Raw genomic sequence first — 21,639 nt, 5'->3', positions numbered from 1 at the left:
ACCATTTATTTTCTTTTAAAGAAAACTGGACCGATTACACTTAATCTTAAAATATTACACTGCATACGATTTGTAATATTCTATAATGTATACAAGGTTTTCCCCTTAGCATACACAGATAATAAATTAATGTTCAAAACATGAAACTTAGCAACAATTCTATTTTATCTGTGAGGTATGATTGGTAACTAAATCAATGGTAATTATTTATAATGTGATGTAAACGTAAGATCAATTATTTTATTTCAATTCCATAAAAAATGTCACAATTTGCATTTTGTATAGTGGTAACACAAGGTAAATTTGTATATATAAAAACTTGCATTATTTTCATAGAATCGACTCACTTAGCTGAAATTAAAATCTTCTTGAACTATATTTATGTAGACATAAAATATAAAAATGCCGTTAATTTGAATAAATATCTCGAATGACATAAACGCTACTGACATTTTGTGATTAAATTTATTAAGGCTTTAATGTTTCTATAATTATGCGGTGTGTGTACTTTGTGAACCTGCGTTAATATTGATCTATCAAAGATTGATTAAAGAATTTGGGTTTCATTTGAATTTGTTTTTTTTTTTTATATGCGAAATGGGAGTGACTATGTCGAATTATTCATGCAGGTTCATCTGACTTTGAATATGGCGTAAATGAGCCATATTGAAAACTTTCCGAATATGTTTGCCATTTACGTTGTATAAGTACTATTCCGTCCAAATCTAGACATTTATTAAATCATAAAAGAATTTACAGACTCAGATAAGTCAATACACGTCATCATCGATTTTTACTCACTAGAAATACAAAGTTACTGGTATTAGCCTTATTTTGACTTTCTAATTATTATTATTTATTATTAAAATAATGTCATGTATCGTAAATTTCTCTCGGTAAAGATTTGCATGATATTGAATTGGTGAGTAGAGGCGTGTTCTTATCTTCGGTTACTATAACCTCAATTGATTCTTCGTCCATTTGAGTTAATGATTTGTAGGATGGCGGTGGCGTTATTCGTTTCTTGTCAGCACCGTTCAGTTCAGATAAAGGTACTTGGCCCGTGAGATCTGTAAATAATAACGTATTTTTAGACAATTATTATTATGAAATATTTTAATGAGTACAATTATTATAATTAAAGACTAATTTCATTATTTTTTATATAATTAAAATGAAGTAACAGTAATCTCTTTAGTAAATGTCCAATTGTTGGGCTCATGTCCATTGCTTTTACGGAGAAGTTTTGGAGCTTATTCTACCACGCTATTTCATTGACAACAAATACGTGCCGTATGAAAATCTGCCACATTCGAATCTACCAACTTTAATTGGACTATTCCAAAAAAATGCAAGCTATCTGCAAATTGCATCTTTGCTGACGATGTTTTTCCTTATGAGATGATTGATGACCACAAATAAGCACAATTCAGCGGTGCTAGCCTTAAACTTACAAACGGTCAGGATTCATAGCAGAGACCACTAGGCTAATTAATAATCCAATAGAAATATAAAATCTCTAACACTAAACAAATATTTGGTATCATTCCATGACAATTCTTAAGCCATTTAAGATAAACGACAATACTAATCAAAATATCCCATTTTATTCAGTTGAGTTGACACCATTTTTATCAGAAATGCGTTTTGGTGATGGTTCTCATAAGTATAGTTCACAAATTTGTTTATTTGTTCATAAATTCTTTCATTAAAGGTTGCCTGGGAGAGATTGCCGAAAGCAATGAGACCTCCTTTGTACACTATTTTTATTTATACATAGAATTAGTGTGCAATAAATATTCTAGACTATTCTATTAATATGTAAATGTGACTTTTAATGGAAAGGTAGGATATATCAGTAAATGCTTCCTTACTCTGTAATGTAGCGTCCAATTCAGCAGCAGTCATCACAACAACGACGTTCGACCCAGCTCCGCTGAACACCGATGCAACGCTCGACCTCGGAGACAATAGAACCAGAGGTTGACCACGTGACGATAGAGAGCTTGATAGTGCACATATACCTTTGGCTGCGGTAAAATCGGCACCTAAAAATAAAACGAACATTAGTTAATTTACATTAATATAACTACTGAGTTTCTTGTTACTGTGGTTCTTCAAGATCGAATCTACATACATTCCGCACCGGTGGTAGCTTTACGTTTAACACAGTACTGTAAAATGATGTTTTAGTGCCTGTAAAAGCGTACGCGAATAAAGTATATGTATTTTGATTTTTACTGTTTTGTTTGTTTGTTTACTGTTTAGGTGGCAAAACTAAAAAACGATGCGAATTTTGTTATTATACTGCATATATAGTAAGTCTTGGTGCAACCTCGCCTCGCCTCGCCAGGTTGGTGGCACATTGGTGTTTTAAGGAATGGTGAATATTTCTTGCAGCGTCAATGTCTATGGGTGAAGGTCACCACTTATCACCAGGTGGTTCATCATTGGCACGCCTCCAACGTATAAATGGTGCGAAATTATTTTTATTATAGATGTTAATATTGATTCACATAATATGAATGTTTTTTTATTTTTTTATTACACTTAATATGCCTCATTACTTATTTACACTTTGCATCAAACCCTTGTAACAATCAGCTGGCTTCATATCGGTTGGGTTTTGTTTTAAAACAATCGAATAGTCAAAATTACTTACCTAATACATATCTGCAGTCAATTACGACAGGCATGCTACAGCCGCCCTGTTTTTTTGCGGCTCGACTGACGTACTGTCGAATATACTCCACGCCAGGGAAGTATAGACTGTTTCCTACTGTTATCAGCAGGTAACTAAATCCTGTGCTGTTCTGTAATAAAATAAAGTGTATGCGAATTATTGTCAGTTAGAATAAATATTGTGTGAAAAAGTATATATATATATATTTATGTATGTATATTTATCAAGTGAATGGTGGTAAAAGTCCCAATCGCAAACCTTTTTCGGACATTTACCATTAAGAATTGACAAATATTTTATTTGACTGGAAAATTCTCTTGAAACTGACTTACAAAGTATCGAAACCAAAGTACAATTTGACAATTAATTCCAGAGATTATTTATATTTCGACCAAGGATGCATATGCATGTAAATTCTCTTCCAGCTATTGGAACATTGAATCCAAAATTAACGCGAAAAACGAGTCCAAGCTAGTGAAATATAAACTGAATGATTGTTAATAACCTTATAAATGCTATCACAATCGAGCGGTATTAAGTTATATTACAGAATTAGTTCTAACTTTACAAGCGTAACTAAAACGTTTATTGCTGTTATTAAGTATATAGTGAATGCGATGGCCTTGAAATTTACGCAATATGCACTTTAAAATGCCAACGTAATAAATAAGCGACTATTATTTGAATATACGTATTTTAATTTGCCAAAAAAAAAAATTAATACAATCCCAAATATAGTTGCAAGATACATGACAAATACTATTATTTGAGCGTTAATTCATTTGTTTCAGCGTCCGTTCTATGACGATAGGAATTGAATCTTCCCGAATACGTCGAGAAGTTACAAGAATTAGTTACTATACCCTGTACAAGATAACTTGATCTTTTTGAGAGATGTAAATTTTTCTGATCGACATAACTTTTCAATGAAGAACATATTATTTTCTTAAATTAATGATTTTAAAAATTGTAAAAATATTGAAAAAAATACGTAAAATACGAAAATCTCTAAAGATTCGAGCGTAATCCGAAAATTTTAAGACTATTTATTCCTTCAAAGTAAAATTTAAATCGCAACACAAAAATAAGGTAATTTTTTTTAAAATTTGAATTTAAGTTACGCGTTCCATCTTTCCATCGACAAATATATATGTTATATTTTCTGTTTCCCATCACTAGTCCGTTTATCAAATAGAATACAATGTTACATTATATAACTCTGACATTATTAAAATATGTACACATATCAGACTAGAGTTAGATAGAAAGACACAAGAATTTTTAAGAGAGATTGAGTAGATCGACCTCATAAAAATCAAGATGACGGTTTCGTCATCTGACATTACAGCATCGTAACAGACATTACTTGAATAAGTTAAATGTGTTGGCAATCATAGAATCTAATGTGTCCCCTACTTTTCGTAATAAAACTTATTTAGAACTATAAATTATGATATATATCAGTTCGAATCCACAATGCTAAAACGTGGTAACTTGTAAATGATGTAAGCCTCTATTATTAAGGTACGAAATTTGGTCCGTTTTGGACGCTACTCTTTTCTCGATATGTTGTCTACCATTCAAAGAGAATGGCAAATAATTATCTGATCGGTAATTTACGTCAGGATAAGTTTTCCTAATACCTATAAAACTGTCATAAGCATCTATTTGATTTGATATTACGTCACAGATTCAATGCTGTTCTTAATAACTGTTATTGATAATGGCTGAATGATAATAATTTTGTCGCAAATATGATATTTTATCTGTTAAATATCTGCATATTAAATATTATATCGTAATATGATACGTTTATTGTGATTCTTATCGGACTGCTTAAATTTGAGGAAATCAGATTAGATTTAGATATTGCTCACAGGTGTTATCATAATAACATTTTAACAATAACACCATCCTAAAACAAGTGAAAAACGCAAAGAAGAATTCGTGAGAGATAAGTAAGGCATGGTTCTTATCCGTGAAAGCAATTGCAGTATTTTTAACGCAATAACTTTATTGATCTTTATCTTTTTATCTTGATCGGCAGTGCAAAAAAACATCATTAAAACTGCGTTTGAATAAACTTTGAAGTGTTTTATACAACAAACCAGTTAATGCTTAATCAAGGTTAAAACCTTTCTACAGTATAATCAAATCAAATCAAATTTATTTTATGCGAGTACACTTTACAATAAAGCATTTTTCTATTGGCAACATTTCAACACTATCATAATTTCCGCGAAAACGGCAAGAAATTCGTATAGCTGCACTTTTCAAATAACCAGACTTACTATGATGTTACAATTATTGTATAGACAAAATTAATTATTTACTGTCAAAACTCTTCGAATATTAGAAGAATTGTCGAAAGTAACTGGAGAAACCCTTTTATTTAATAATTTTTACGATATTTTTATTTTATTTTTATTAGAAACTGCCTGAACGCGATCGTTCCCCTTAAGGACTCCAATTCCCAATTCGTGGTTTTTATGTGGGTTTACCTTTATAATGCAAACGTTTTTTAACGATTTGGACGTTTTTGTTTGTTGTTATAAAAGCGTATAAATTGTTCTATAAAATAATTATTAACTCTGTTAGTCAGATAAATATCAGTTACCGTGATCCAGTTATTAATGAAAGTATGTACGTCACAATTCCTAGAAAAAATATACAATACCTTAACGAATAGAAATATTAATAGTTCTATAATATATATGTATATCGTCCATTCTTCCTACCTCTTACTACTTCGAGGATTTTGAACAATAAGGCACTAAGTACACCTAGGCAAGTACGCTGAGAATACTAGAAATGTATAGAATATTTACCGTTACAATTTCAGCTTCCATAGTTGGCCTAGCACTCGGATACAGGAGTAATATAACATTCAGTAGGACTCCAGCGACTATACCCAGCTCCACTCCGACGACGAGGCAGAGAACAAAGGTAGCGAACGCCGGCACGAGGTCGGCGCGTCGCGAGCGCCACATCGGTTTCACTACCTACAACATTCATTACAAATTAAATTAATAAGGAACCAAATATTAGATTGCTTTTTTAATTAATGTATATGAGTATCCTGTTGTTGCGTTTCCGCGACACTGGACATTAAATTGAAAAGGTGAATCAACTAAATTTAAAAAAAATTGTAGCCTATAACCATCTACGAACGCGATTCGGTGATTTGGTCATATTCTCTTACCGATATGTTTAGTAATTTTAACGCGATTAAAAGTTTATATTATTGATAGATAAAATTAAATAAAATACGTTGGAAATCTTTGAAAGTACAAAAGTAGAAGTAATTTAAGTGATCTAGTGGACGTTGGGAGCATGGATAAAATTAAATAATTATGTAGATTTTAATCTTCAATGAAAATAACTTAAACTAAACGAAGTAATACATTCGTTTATGAAAAATTTGATTATAGAAGTTGAGGTTATAAAAATCACTGCATGGTTTAAACGCAAGTAAATATTCATGGCGGTTATATCTCTATATAAAAAAAAAACCATATAAATATAGGATAACATTCTAAAATTTGAAAATCGAAGTATATCTTCTATAATTATATCAATGAGTATTGTGTTCGAATGAAATTCGGACATTTTTCATTGCCTTTTTAATTACACTTACATTCCTTTCTTTTACAATAAATACTAAATTATATACAACCTTTTTTAACGTTAATAAAATATGTCTTATACAAACCTCATATTCAATCATAAATATAACCGCGCATATAACAACGGCGGCCAGCGAGGCTTTCGGAATATAATAGAAGTACGGCGTTAGGAGACTCAAAGATAACAGTACCAATATACCTGAAACGAAATACTGTAAATAAAAAATATATCATACATTGAAATACCTTTAAATAAATACACAGAACTAATCAAAAATTTTATATATATGACATGAATTTAAGTCCAATGACTTTGTTGGACTAGTGGCTACGAAACCTATATACTCAGGTCCTGAGTTCGAACCCCGAAGCCGACTCTTAAATATTTAATCGATTTTCGATAATCCGAACTCTAATATTGTTCGTGTTGGACTCATATGCGTGTATTATTTGTTATAAAATAAATATATATGTTATAAATATAAAAATAATCACCTTTTCAGTGTATCTATAATTAGCGATTTTGACATGTAGTACCTACGACATAATTTATTAATTGTAGCATAGAGAAATTAAAAAAAAAAAACAATTACAATTGGCGAATGTATTTGGTTATATGGCATTAGAAATTATTAACTTTCCGTAAAGATTACATTCACATAAGAAATGAATAAGGATTAATGATTTTAAAGAAGCACTTTATTTTATTTTTTATTTATTTTATTTACTGAAAAAGTTACACCATCGACTTATCACTAAACACTTAAAATTAATATCTGATGTGGGTAAAATTTAAAGTGATACGTCTTTAAAGGTGGATGTGATCGATTTTGGGGAGAAGTGGCATGAAAGAGCATTACAGATTACTTAACAGACCAAACACTATACTTATAATGAAAAAAAAATGTTTTTTTTTTTAAATTATTATTAATTTATTAAAGAAGGTAATTTAATACGAAAAAAAACCTAAAATACTACGCAAAAATAAACGATTTAGTCATTTTAAAAAAATGTGTCTTGACTCTTTCATACCTAATAGGTATTGAAAGAGCCTCTATAAGTTATAAAAGAGTTAACTGTGCGAATAATAAAAAATAATAATAATTACACTATTTAAAAAAAAAACACAATTCTAACAAATTAAAAAAAACTAATTTGTAACTTAAATATTCGTTTAATTATTTATTGACAATAACAATACATAAAAAAAAAACCCAGAAGCAATTAAGTTGGTAAACGTCATCCAATCTAACTATCAAGGCCTAGAATTATTATAATAGATAGTAAAATAAAACAGCAAATTTGATTTATGCGAATAATAAAAAGAAGTAATTATATTTATTTTACAATATCATTAAGTACTACTGCACTGGCAGTTAAGTCTGTTCTAATTTACATAATTGAAATTGAAACAATGATAATTTTAAATAATTAACCATATTGCTTAGAGCTTTGTCTGGGTAGGTACCACAGACTATTTACAGCACTTGTTATACCACCAAAGATCAATTTGGTATTGTTGTGTTCCGATTTGAGGGGTGAGCGAGCCACTATAACTACAGGCACAAGGGACATTTTAGTTCTCAAGATTGACGGCGAATTCGCAATGTTAAGGAATGGCTAATAATCTTTACAGCGCCGCTATCTATGGGCGGTGTTGATCGCTTACCATCAGTTTGTCAATTTACACGTCTTATCAAAATCAAAATATTCTTGATTCAAGTAGGCTTTTACAAGCACTTTTCAATCGTCATTTAATAAACTATTCAGAGTAAAGCTACCACCGATTCGGAATGTAGATTCTACCGAGAAGAAACGGCAAGAAACTCAGTAGTTACTCTTTTTCAATGTCTAAAAATACAGTCATGTTAGTTAAATACAATTATACATGTATGTTATGTATTTTTAATTAATATATGTATTATATATTGCACAAACAAAAAATTACGATTTTAATAAAATACACGTTAATGTGGTTTTATCACTAAAGTAGTACGTAGTGCATTTTTTTTTAAATAAGGTGAGGGCGACACATATGCCGTAACGACAAATGACATGACGCTCCCATACTGGCATCCCTCTCTACTGTCACTTTCTAGACCTTTCTTAATTCTATATTCAAACAATTCTTTATATTCCAGAATTTTAAAGATGTTTTGTAGTTCCTGAATAGATTTAAGATTATTTTGTTTACTTTTTTTTTTATAAATTTTATTTTTACTAAATTTTATTTCATTCGTCCTTAGTAGTATTTTTAGACAAATTAGTAAGAATATTTAAAAAATTGTCTAGTAATTAGTGTAGATATAAACGACTTGGTGTAATAACTGTAATGCTTATATTTTTTTCAAATAAAGATTATTATTATTATTATTAATCCAAGCTATAAATTGCGTTAGGGGGCGCCGCACGAATGATTGTCAAGTTTTGGATTTGAGGCGAAAGGTCTCTTAAAAATCTTTACCGAACTTATCTACACTTATGTGTGTATACATTTTCTGCTAAATATTATCGTTAAGATAAAAATAATATTATATATATATATATAAACTTTATATTAACGTAATTCTTCTTTGTTAAATTTATTTGTTATCTTTAATAACGTATTATTTCAATATCTAACAATTTCAATGTTTCACAACTGCCGGGCCCCTCATAACCTAGTATATTGTTTGTTTTATATAAAGTATACATGATGTATACACGTGTGACTAGACCACGTGACATTAACGAAGGAGGCGAGTTCAATTCTGGGCAAGTGCTTTGATTTCAATCACAAGATTTATTTCATGCTTAGCGATAAATGATAACATTAATCTTCAAGTGAAACGATGAAAATCTGCCATGTGCTTCCATCATAAATGGGGGTTACGTTCCCGAGGAAATTGAGCCTTAGTGTAATGGTAGAACTTTGGGTAATCAGCTGTTATTTTACTACATTGATAAAAATAGCCAAGTAAAATAAATGTTTAATTTACCTGTGTAAATGCTTCCAAATTGCGTTGCGACGCCGCTGGCATGGTTCACCGCGCTGCGTGAAAAAGAGCCAGTTATCGGCATTGCGCTTACAAATGAGCCCAAGACATTTGAAAGAGATAATGTTAGTAGTTCCTGCGTGGCATCAACCGATTCGCCACTAGCTGCAAAAAAATAACCAGTCCCAAATGTTTTGTGATTCCTAGATATTTTGACATCTTTGCATAATTTCAGCGAAAAACTTTAAAAAAAAAAACCAATATTGTTTAAAAAGTTTTTAATCAATTTAGTTGTTTAACTAGCAAAACGTACATAATTCTTATATGAATTATAAATGTGAAATACGAGCGACTCGCCCCGTTTTCGTAAGAGTGCAATTTATTGAAAAAGATTTTAATTAAATTATACGACATAAATATAAAATATACCCTATAGCACTCGGGAATAATGTATGTTTCTACCAGTAAATCATAAATTACATTAGCAGTTCCGGAGTTTACTCCCTACATACAAACAAACAAATTTTACTTATTCATAATATTAGTATAGTCAGCAGCTGTAGTTCTAAATAAAAAAAAAAATAGTTTCCGTGATTCACAAATAGTCGTGACTTAAAAGGAGCCAGTCATATTGAAATCACTGACAGCCACTTCAATTATATTTATTTGTATAGATTACGCAACAACTGTTAGGTTTGGCATTTAATCTTGACGAGAGTATCTTAAATATTTCGACAAGAAATTTCTACTTAATAATAATATATAAAACCTCCAAACGTAAAAGCTCGAGGGCTCAAGATCAAACCTACGACTATAGCATCACTTGACAGTCGGTAAACTATATCGCTATTGTCTTTATAATTATGTTCAAAAATAATTATTAAATCATATAAAGAAGCATAACGAACAATGTCACAACATAGAATTAATTATGAATTTACGCGAACAGCCTGTACTAGAAATACATCACTTAATATAACACAATACGTACCGAATGCCTTAGCAATAGCGACATTTCCCAGTACTCCGATAATTGGAACAAGTACTATTGAAGAACCCAATTCTGAGCACATTTCGATAAACGTCACATTTTTCCCGTCGTGCTCAGTGCCAAACGGTGGAATTGACCACGAGGGCAGCCCTTCTCTAGAACAAATCGCTTATTGTAGGATAAAACATTAAACTTACAAATAAGCGAAGTATTTATTGTTTTCGTAATTAATCGAATTCAATAATTACAAATATATAGTATAACGCAATCTCAATTATATTTAGAATTAGATGTTGGTATCAAATCATATCAAATTTATTTATTCAATATACAAGCAATGGCGCTGTAAGAAATATTAATAATTCCTTACATCGCCAATGCACTTTGGGAACTAAGATGTTATTTCCCTTGTGCCTGTAGTTACACTGGCTCACTCACCCTTCAAACCGGAACACAACAATACTGAGTACTGACGATAACTTGAGAAGAACTTCAGGATGTTTGTGGCTGACATAATATTTCCTTTATGTCATTTTCGCAAACAGGCTGCACGTTATATATGTATAGAAGAATGATAAATTTACATTTGTCTATATATTTTGTGAGGCTCAAAAGTATGTTAACCAACGAAGGACGTTTCTATGAACTTGTTAAACTATATTGCTCAATTTTTAATAAACATTCGAATATTATATGATATTTTAATCATAAATATATATACAAGAAAACTGTGATGGCATGGTTGACAACGCGTTGACCTCGATTGAAGGTTTATCGCAGGTTTTAATTCCGGCCAAGCATTGAGCTTTAGTAATTCACTAGTGTTTATTAATCGTTACATGTTCGATGAAGGAAAACATCTTATCGTAGTTTGCATTAATGGGAACAAAGATTGACACATTCGTTTATCAGCGAAATTGACAAAAATGTTTATAAAATAAATATTTTTTTATTATTATAATAATACTAGCAAGGAAACACTTGCACTCGGAAGAGAGCAACTGAGAAGGCATGACAGAACAAAAGAGCGTTATGCTTTGTGTCACGAGATGCGAGTCCGACCTCAAGTCACGCCGATGTTTCAAATCAAAAAATATCAACGATATAAGACTGATCTTTTCTGATCAATAAACTGAAGTTGCTAATTTGAATCTTGAGAATGCGAAGCGGAAACAGCACAGACGCCTATGACCTTAAGTAAAGATTATAATATTTTTATTATACATCAGCGCTTTATTTATTCATTGGTAATCTAATAGCGTTAAGACAATAAACGTTTCAATACATACAAAGAAATATGATAATAAGGCCAAAAGTCAATTATAATATGAAATGAACATACAAATTAATAAAAAAATAATGTTGTATAGAAATATTCGTATGCGTGACACGCAACAAATTGACAAAATAGGAGCAATAGCTTTCTTAAATTGCTAAAGATGTAAAAATAAACTTCTTTTTTGGTATAGTGGCTTATAAGGCAGCAAATCCCGAGATCTGGAGATCAAACCTCGGGAAATAATTAAAAAAAAATGTTTCTTCGATAAATTTTGAAAATGGATCCACGTGGGTGGGTAGCACATCGGAAAGTGGACGGCACTTTCCGTCCTAAACTTGAACTATTTCCATGAGTTATTTTGATAAATTCTGTAAATATACCACCCACCCATGTGGGTCGCAACTCGGAAAGATGAACTATTTCCGATCGCATCTAATTTACTTCCCCATAGGATAATGAATGAGGGAACATATAGGTCATGAGATCATTATCATCTTCTATAATTGTATCAATTGAAAGGTGCCTGATATCTTAGCAACATATTCTAATTCACGGCAATTTATCAATTTATTTTTCGTAAAATTGGAAGTCACTTGGAGGAAATAATTGTCCAGGAAATGAAAACATAAAAAACCAATTTATGAAAAATAAAAAATCTACCTTGATGAGATTGGGTCAATGACCTGCGACATTTTTTTTATTTACGCTATACTCTTATTAATAATGCGAATAATATAAAATGTATAATTAACAATGCTGTAAGTTTACATTTCATAGAAACGCTTATCGTTAATTAAGAATTTTAATGTTATTTTATTTCTTTATTTAAGTTATAAGTAACGATAAACGGGTAATAACGTTACTTTTAATTGTTTTAATGACATTTATGTATAAAATATATAACGACATTAATGTAATTTTCTTTTTAATTTATAATTGGACAGTAAGCAATGAAATTGACCTCCAAGTGGGCACGACGAATATGTGGGCATTGTGAAGCCTTAAACTATATTTGAGAAATTATTCGGTTTACATACGTTTTTTTTGTGCCAAGAGGGCACAGATTATTTCGCCAATGTCATGTGCGATGGAGAAGACATTTACATACGTATAGCAGAACTGTTTACGCAGCTTAATTGAGACACTGTCAAACTTACGGTATATGTACAAGCACAGATACAAAATCAATTTGTAAACGTCAATTAAAAAATGTTACCATAAACCATAAACACTTACCTTAATAAAAATAATTATTATTACAATCGAAATTCCCAAAGTACTATAAATAATGACAATAATAAAATAATTTAAAAGTAATAACCTACTTCACAGTTCCGGTGAGTTTGAACGGCGATACCGAATGCGATTCCCATGTGAAAGCCATTACAGAACATACAAGAACGATTATAGCATTTCTCGAAGTTGATAACAGCCATAATATCTTCTTTAAACTTTTTTTATTCGGCGACGTATTCATATCTTTCATTTTCTGCAAACAAAAGCGTTTATACAGTTTCTGAATAGGATGAAGTGTGATGAAATAAAGGTATAAAATATATCTATATTTAAATTCTTATTTCGTCTAATACTTTATATCTTAAGAGAGATGACCCAGTGATTAGAATGCGTACATTTTAAGCGACGATTGCGGGTTTGAATCTACTGAATTTTCATGTGTTTATAATTCATCTCGTGTTCGGCGGTGAAGGAAAAAATCGTAAGGAAACCTACATGTGTGCAATTTCAACGAAATTCTGCCACATGTGAATCAATCAACCCGCATTAGAGCAGCGTGGCGAAATATGCTTCTAAACTTCGCCTCAAAAGGAGAGTAGGCCTTAGCCCAGCAGTGGGAAATTAACAGGCTAAATATCTTGTTACATGTTCTTATATCTTTAGTTGGTTTGGTTAGGGTTGTTTATGTAGGAAAAAAATACATATGTTTACGAGAGATTCTTATCGAGACATTAATATATTGATAATAATCGTTACTGATAGTATATAATTTTATATGGTCGTGATGCTAACGCTTTATTCATTTCGAGATACGCGCCCAAGGCCGGATTAGGGGAGGGGCAGTTAAAGCCCCCGAGGCCTCAAGAGCGGCCCCGACACTAAATTTCTAAAATATTATGACGGGTTAATAATTCTTATATCAAATTTGTGTATACATATAGTAAAATACAAGTATATTATATCTACATGATTATGTTTGTTAAATATGATATGCATATATGATACGCGAATTATGAGAATTACAACACAAAAAGTCGAAATCCATTGAGATCTATGTTCTTTACAAGTTTCAAAGCAAAGTTCCGAAGAGGTCTCTAGATTTTTCCGATTTTTTATTTTTTAACTTATCAAGAACGTTAGAACTGTGCTGGATGCCACTGTAACTGAAGTTTATTTGTGAGATGCTAACTTCAAACACGTGATTTAAAATTGAACCAGTTTTTGTTCCATTTTTAAAATCGACGAATTTTTCGACAAGGAATCTTATTTATGGTACTTCAGAAAAAATTGCAATATTAAAAAAAAAAAAACAAATGAAATGATAAAAACACAAATAAGGCGTATTATCAGTCTGAATAGCGAAGAGTAATCGCACTAATACAGTGGCTTTAGTGACATGAAAACAAACGCGCGTCACTATCGCGACTGTAACGCTGTTATCGTGTGAAGGTACATTGATACAGTCGCTAATAGCTTTGTCAAAGGATTCTGTTTGGTGATGTAATCTCACTTGACATACTCTGGTAGGTGAAAGGGCGAAATGCGAATACACAGCAATTATGTTTAACAAATTGATATAAGCTAAAATTACTGTAACGTATGAGATTGAATTTTCGTTACGTTACGTTTGTGGATTAATACTACAGTACCTTAAAGAACAAGAAATGAATGTTTATATTAGACTGTAAAGTGTTTAATATTGCGTCTTTTTAGACATTTAATTTTTGTAATTTTTATTTTATTGACGAGGCGTTTTTTATAAAAAGAAAAATAAAGCCATATTTAAAACAGTTTTTAATTATGCAAAAGTATATTGTTTAACGTAAAGTGTTTACTTTTTGAGTCATATCATTAAAAAGGGCTCTATAAAATATTATTATTTTGGGCACTGTAATACAGCTAGTATTACATTTTATATAACGTAAGGAGTATAAATATGTATTGTTAAAATATATAATCTCAAGATAGGCATTATCACGCAATGCACGCGATACGGCGATTAATTAATCGTGCGTTTTACGATGTACGTAAGGTCTGTATTACACAAAGCTTTCGGTCATAAAGTGTGGGGTAATCCAATACTTTTAAATATATCTTCAATATAAAAGTCTCATAAAATTGTTTTGGGTGGGATTTTATAGACTATAATACAGTCGAACGATTATTTAATGTGTATTTTTATATTAGACTAAGTATGCAATACAATATAAAAGGAAAAACAAAAGAAATAATTTAACACTTACCCTCATTAAAAGAAGTATAATTATGCACGAAATTCCCAATGTACTATCCGCCAGTCTAGCGTTCGGAATGTTGATGAAAACCTTAAAAAAATATATATTACAGAAATAAACTGATTTAGACTACAATATACGTTCATCTGTTCTTATCCATCGCCAGGGGGTTAATTCTACTAACTTATACCGGTAATTATAGTTTCCTAATCTATTCATATATAATTTCGACTTTTGTTTAATAATATCTCACAAAAATTAAACTTAGCTTACGATTTCGTAAATGAGGATCAATTCTACTTATTTGTATCGGTTACGATACCATCCTGATTACATTCCGATCCTACTTTGACCGAACCGCAACTGGATCGTTGCATTAGTAGAATAGGACGGCAAATGGCAACTATTACGTTTCAATTAGATTACGATAAGGGGTCAATATTTCAATCAAATTGGGGCCAAGTTTTCGTTGGCTTAAACTGTCATATGAAAAATAAATTGTCAAAACAAAAAAATTAAACAAATTTTTATTTTTAATTGTATTTTTATATTTAAGCTCATACAAAATAGCATAGTAGATTATATTGTAATCAGCATACCAGTACTAAATATTTCTGCTTGAAAGGGTCGATTTGGGTTAAACCACAGTTGTAAAAATATACCCATAGTGTGTTATTTTTTATGATTCATATGATAATTAACTAAGTCCCTAACGCTTATTACGCGTTTAATATTATTAATTTTGCTTTGATTTATTTATATAAATCAAAGCAAAATTAATTAACTAAGCTTTATATCACGGTATCTTTGACAACATTTTTAGTTTGATTTTTTTTGGTTATAAAGAGTATTATTACTGGTATTATACGCCGTTCCCTTTCACGTTATAAGAATAGCAGATAAATACTATACAAACACTTAAGTTAAATATAATTTTGTAAAAAAAAAAATATAATTCGTTGCCCAGAGCATAGTCAGCTTTTCAAATCAGGTTTACGTTACCTAAGTTTCTCATTACCATCAAAAGTTTGCATTAAATAAAAATGAAACTGTGCACATTGGTTAAGTACGCGTCAGGAAAATTTCAGCTCAACGAAAAAATAAAAGAAAAAAATAAATAAATTGGAGTTTAACGGGGTTTCTGCAGGACGATATGGACGATGTATTTATTACCCTTAGGAGTTTATTACCAGATAACAACAACAACAATTACATAAAAACTATCACTACGCTCAGTTTCATTCAGTCATGTGCACTGTTAGAATTGCTGTTAAAAGTACAATATTTCGAAAACAAAACACGACGAAAATATGATATGACTGAAAGACAACCCAATCAAAAGGTACTATACTCGTATGTACTCTGCCAATTGGTTTTGACTTTCGAAGGGCATCGATTATATCATATTTCATTGTATTCCATAAATGAAATTTTATTGTATTACGTCACAGGGAATACATCTTTTTTTTTTGTACACGTGTATGTAACTGAACTCCTAAGCTGTTGGAACGATTTCGATGATTTTTTTTTTGTTTGTTTGTTATGGTCCCTGGTCTGGATTTTATCTAATTGGTGACGATACGATTGGGACGTAAATAAAATACTTATTTCAAAGAGACGATGTCGGAATGCTGCTTGTATATCATAACATTCATAAACATATGGTAAAGTCAGAACTATTTCCTGTCTGAAATAACTTTTGTCTAATGACATCGGTTTGGTTGGATTTCTTTAAGCGTGTCATCTAAGAAATAGGTATAACATGAATTTGTGGTTTTCATAAGACACACTTCACACAAAAAAACGCTGACAGGAATAAATATAATTTAACATGTTAATATTTTTTGTCAAATAGATAACAGATTGTTGATTTTTTTTTAAATACATATATAATTGTAAATTGTATTCCATTGTATTCTAAAGTTATAAAGTATATCTTACCTGTTTCAAGGTATCTATGAAACCCTTTGATTTGAACTGAATTCCCAGTAATCCCTTGAGCTGAGACACGGCGATAATGACAGACGTGGCTGATGTAAAACCTACTGTGACTGGTACTGATATAAAATCTATGAGGACACCTGTTGAGAGAGCATCTTTGTAATATACAAGTATAATATACATACTATATCTTAATAAATTTTATTTAGAACGAGACGTGCAAAGTGCCACTTAAAGGTGATTACTAAGTTATTGTGTATATAACTTAAGAATTTTACTTTAAATAACTTAATATTCAAGTACAAAGGCGCTTCATCCACAATAAATAATTATTAAAAAAAAATACATATTATATAATCTATTTTGTATTTTTTGTGTCGTCTCACGCACACTAAGATATCTTGTACGCACGAGCGTCACTCATACTAATGTCGTCGATAATAATTTGATATTAATACGTAAATTGGCTATTGTGCTATTTTTTCGAAGTATCATGCCAACTTCCATAGTGTTCAATTATCACCATGTTCCATAACGAATATTATGACTTGTTCGCACTGTTTCAGAATTCTATCGAGGTCTCAAATATGCTAGACCAATGAATTTTCAGTGCAAATATATTTTGGCCAATCCGAAGCCACATTGATCCTAAGTTATTCGCTATTCGACAAAATATTGCAAACAAACCTTTACTCGGGGAAAATATTAAACGTTTAGGTTAAAAAATAGTTATTCAGCTACCGATTTATTTAAGAGTATTTGAAAAGTCGCAGAAAGAATATATAATATGTATTTTCATGTTACGAACATTTTTCTTCGACTAGTATTGCAGACTTTTAGCACTCGTCAATGACAATCAAACTCAAAAAACCGGGCAAGTGCGAGTCTGACTCGCGCACTGAGGGTTCCGCACCACCGGAAAGATTGATAAACAGATACCGATGTAACAACAAATTTTCGGATTTCTTCCTATACTTGTGTGCTACTAGATAGTGCTTTTTGCTAAATTTTTTGGTCAACGGGAATATCTTTTCATTACATACACTAAAAGGTTAGATATTTTCACAGGTCCAAGTGACCGAGTATTTGGTGTTATTTCTACTTTTAACCTCTATGCGTTCCTGGGAAAAGGGGTCTTGTTTGAAAGTAGAGTGATAGACAGACAGACGGACAACGAAGTGACCTTATAAGTGTTCCTTGTTTAAATTTAGAGGTATGGAACCCTAAAAGGAAAATTGGTATAAGAATAGCGGAGAAAAAGTTATTGAACTGTTTTCTTTGCATATTCTAAATCTTAATTATTTATAATCGTTGATCTTATATGTAAATAATAATAAAATGCATTCTACATACCTAAATGCAATATTCCCATTATGAGTTGAACAACGCCGGTTAGGAAGCACAATAATATTGCATAATCAATGTTTCGTCCTTGTATTTGTTCGTACGTCATGAGGGCTAGCAGTGCTGTTGGACCTAAGGTAATATCTTTGCACGAACCAAGAATTAAGTAGACAAAACATCCCATAAACGAAGAGTAGAGACCGTACTGAAACAAAATAATCTTGTCAAAACTAAAACATACAGAGATACCTTATATAATTCAGACTAATAATATAATTGATTAAAAAAATCGAGAAAAATGCGAAAAATAAAATTCAAGGTTCGTATTGTCTATTCCAACCACAAGACGACAAAAGCAAAATAAACAACATCTGACATCAAAGTGAGGTGATATTATTGCTTTTGAATAATAAAATGACATTTTGAATGTCGACAAAACTGTTATCGGAACTGAGGAAGTCAAATTAAAGTGGATAAAAGTAGTGTCGTGAAATAGTGTGGTATTATAAGTAAAGATATATTAATCAGCTGTTAGTAGCGCACAAAATAGCTGAACTATTAGCGTGGCATACTTAAACCTAAGGTTTATTTATCTTTAGTCCTCCTTCGATTGGTATAGACAATGAGAAGCTTTAATACCAGTCTATTTCATTTTTATTTCTGACAATCCTGGTTAAGTATAAGGTAGGTCAAAATATTATATTATTTTGTCATCGGTCATTAGTACGTGTGCCAAAGTCATAAAAGGGTACTAGATCTTGAACCTCTTTGACGCGTGCCAATTTTCAAGTTCATCAGACGTCTTGAAGTGGGCGAATATTACGCAATGATTCCGATACATAGATACATACAGGTCAAGCTGATAAAAATGTGTTAAAAACCTATTTTAAATGATCGTATTATATTGTAAAATATTTGGCATCTTTTGATTAACCATAATTACTGTCAGATTAATATACGTTTTTCATTACCCACAGTGCGGATATTTCAATAATAAATAATTCGTTAATTGTAATGTCCACACTCATAACTGTTAATTGGTAGGACAAACGCAAAATAGCGCAAAATATCGGTCTCATAAAACATATTCATTTCTCTTCATTCCAACAAAATGAGTGGTAATTTCGGCAGCGATCACTTTTGCCAACTTCATGAATCATTCGTTAATGATGACAACTTTTAATATGAGAATGAATTGTATATACTAAACATAGATACACAAATGTATAAAATAATACTAAACGTGATAATAGAAAAAATACGTCAGAGACAATTATTATTATTACTTATAAAATAAATTCACTCCTTTATATTATGCGTTAAAAATGAACGACTGATTATTCGAATTCATTTTATTCAACTGTCGGTGTTGTCATCCATTTTGTAATTCATTAAAAATCTAACAACACTATTTGTTAAAGCTGTTCAACATGTTTGGAATCTATTGAGTAAATAACTATCAGATACATAGTCATAAAAGTAATAAATGATTACAAATTGCTTTGAAACGAATAGTTTTTGAATTGCCATTCAACACTTTCTCTCTTCACCCATAGACACTGCAACTGTTATATAAACCGCTGCTCACAACGTCAATGCCCTGCTAACCACGTGATCTAAGAAATTATATATTTTTTGCCTGTAATTAGTTACCGACTAAAACATGCTTCAAACTAGAACATTACTATGATTTATTGATATACAAAGTATTACTGTGATGCTTTTGCACAACAGAATAATAAACATAAATATTTAACGACATTAATTAGGTTGGTAGCTGTTGATGGATTTATTAATTTTCCATTTCTTTTTCTGAGATAAAATGCAAAATGACAACGGAGTGTATAGAAAAATATTGTATTTCTTAACAATCAATAAAGAGGTAACAAATATGTAATGGTTTTGTTATACTTGTTGTCAAAGTTTCAAATGAACAATGTATTGTAAAGAGCTCGTAGAAAATAAAATTAGCTCAGCTGTGTTTCTATGAACGATTGTCTACGGTGCCAATGAAGCATCGTTTACTTCAATGATGTTTAATGAACTTTGATTCAATTACATTACCGATCAAGTACTACAGATATAAACAAATAGTCTATACTATACTCTTTTATAATATTTATAAGCAGTAAGAATACGTTAAGCTGGTAAATATACCATTGCTAGGAAAAGGCCTAGTCTTCTGTTTAGGAAACAAATGGTTGGAGTATATTCCACAAAGTTGCTCTACATTTTAATATAGCAGAATGTGTCCGACACATGCAGGTCGCTTTATGATATTTTCCTGCAGTTGTAGTTTCTAGTGATGCTCGTGTATTTGTAAAGAAACAAATTGTACTAGGATAACAGTAGTGTAACAAATCTAATTTAGCATTTTAGATTTGGTATTATATTACGGTCCATCTCGAGTATAAGTCTATTCCTAGTTCTGTTGTATTTGTTTTATAATCATAAATATATGTTAAGATCAGAGGTTGACATAGAACAGTTCATTGACAGTAAAGTTGTAAGCAATTAGAGAATGATATTACTGAATCATTATTAGAGAAGAATTAGCAAGAGAATAGTCGCTCAATATTGATCACAGTATCATGTAGATGTTTGTTAGAAATTTAGTAAACACATTAAAAATGCACACATAGGTCAACGAGACCAATAAAATAATATAAAAAATAATAATTGAAGCAATAACATTTATCAATTAAATTCCAACCAAAGTTACATTGTTTACGTTTAACCAACAATAATATTATCACTTCGAAAATAAATACGCCATGCTGTTTTGTTTTGAACTAAAAAAATGAGGTTATGTATATAGTATTTTTAAAAATCACTTGAAATATAAATATACCGACTTGGATGTTCTTAGCTTTTATTGATATGATTGAAGAAGTTAGCTACTAATGTTTTAAATTTCTAAGGGTTAGACACCGATATTAGACAAATTTGTAATTACACCTTTTAATGAAACCTGATTTTTTTTATTGTTTGTTATTTTTCGCTTTTAAGTGTTTTTGTACTAATTTAGAAAGTAGATTTTTTATATAACATTTCTCAATCCAAACTAGTCGATTTATTTTAAAATAAAACTTTGATTGATTCCTTTAAAAAAACGATTAAAGTAAATAAAAATCTTCAATGTTTTAAAAGTCAACAATGAATAAAAATGATTCAATAAAAAAATAAGAAAATGATTTACTGAAAAATGAAGACATTTTATGTGATGACGGCAAGGGTCACCGGGTTATAAGTAATGACACGGGGTTATTAACATATGGGATGTTTGCGACAACAATCCGTAAAGAACTTGATTTATGCCAACGATCGCGG

The 21,639-nt window shown here is 30.7% G+C and overlaps 1 protein-coding gene across 2 annotated transcripts in view; it reads right to left on the bottom strand.

Annotated features, from left to right (window-relative positions):
- Positions 1 to 21,639, bottom strand: part of LOC125065996 (sodium-independent sulfate anion transporter) — a 32,813-nt gene continuing 11,174 nt past the window's right edge. For both annotated transcript variants that reach the window (XM_047673869.1, XM_047673870.1), the window contains exons 3-13: positions 18,319 to 18,514; positions 16,966 to 17,105; positions 15,034 to 15,114; positions 12,880 to 13,043; positions 10,276 to 10,430; positions 9,288 to 9,449; positions 6,396 to 6,508; positions 5,512 to 5,685; positions 2,663 to 2,813; positions 1,875 to 2,048; positions 1 to 1,070 (exon numbers count right to left, since the gene is read on the bottom strand). In XM_047673869.1, the coding sequence (XP_047529825.1) occupies positions 874 to 1,070; positions 1,875 to 2,048; positions 2,663 to 2,813; positions 5,512 to 5,685; positions 6,396 to 6,508; positions 9,288 to 9,449; positions 10,276 to 10,430; positions 12,880 to 13,043; positions 15,034 to 15,114; positions 16,966 to 17,105; positions 18,319 to 18,514 (1,707 nt within the window). In that variant the 3' untranslated portion in view covers positions 1 to 873. The remainder of the gene's footprint in view (positions 1,071 to 1,874; positions 2,049 to 2,662; positions 2,814 to 5,511; positions 5,686 to 6,395; positions 6,509 to 9,287; positions 9,450 to 10,275; positions 10,431 to 12,879; positions 13,044 to 15,033; positions 15,115 to 16,965; positions 17,106 to 18,318; positions 18,515 to 21,639) is intronic.

Source organism: Vanessa atalanta, chromosome 8 (genome assembly GCF_905147765.1).
Source record: "Vanessa atalanta chromosome 8, ilVanAtal1.2, whole genome shotgun sequence".
NCBI classification, from domain to species: Eukaryota; Metazoa; Arthropoda; class Insecta; order Lepidoptera; family Nymphalidae; genus Vanessa; species Vanessa atalanta.
This window is presented reverse-complemented; position numbering and strand designations above follow the sequence as displayed.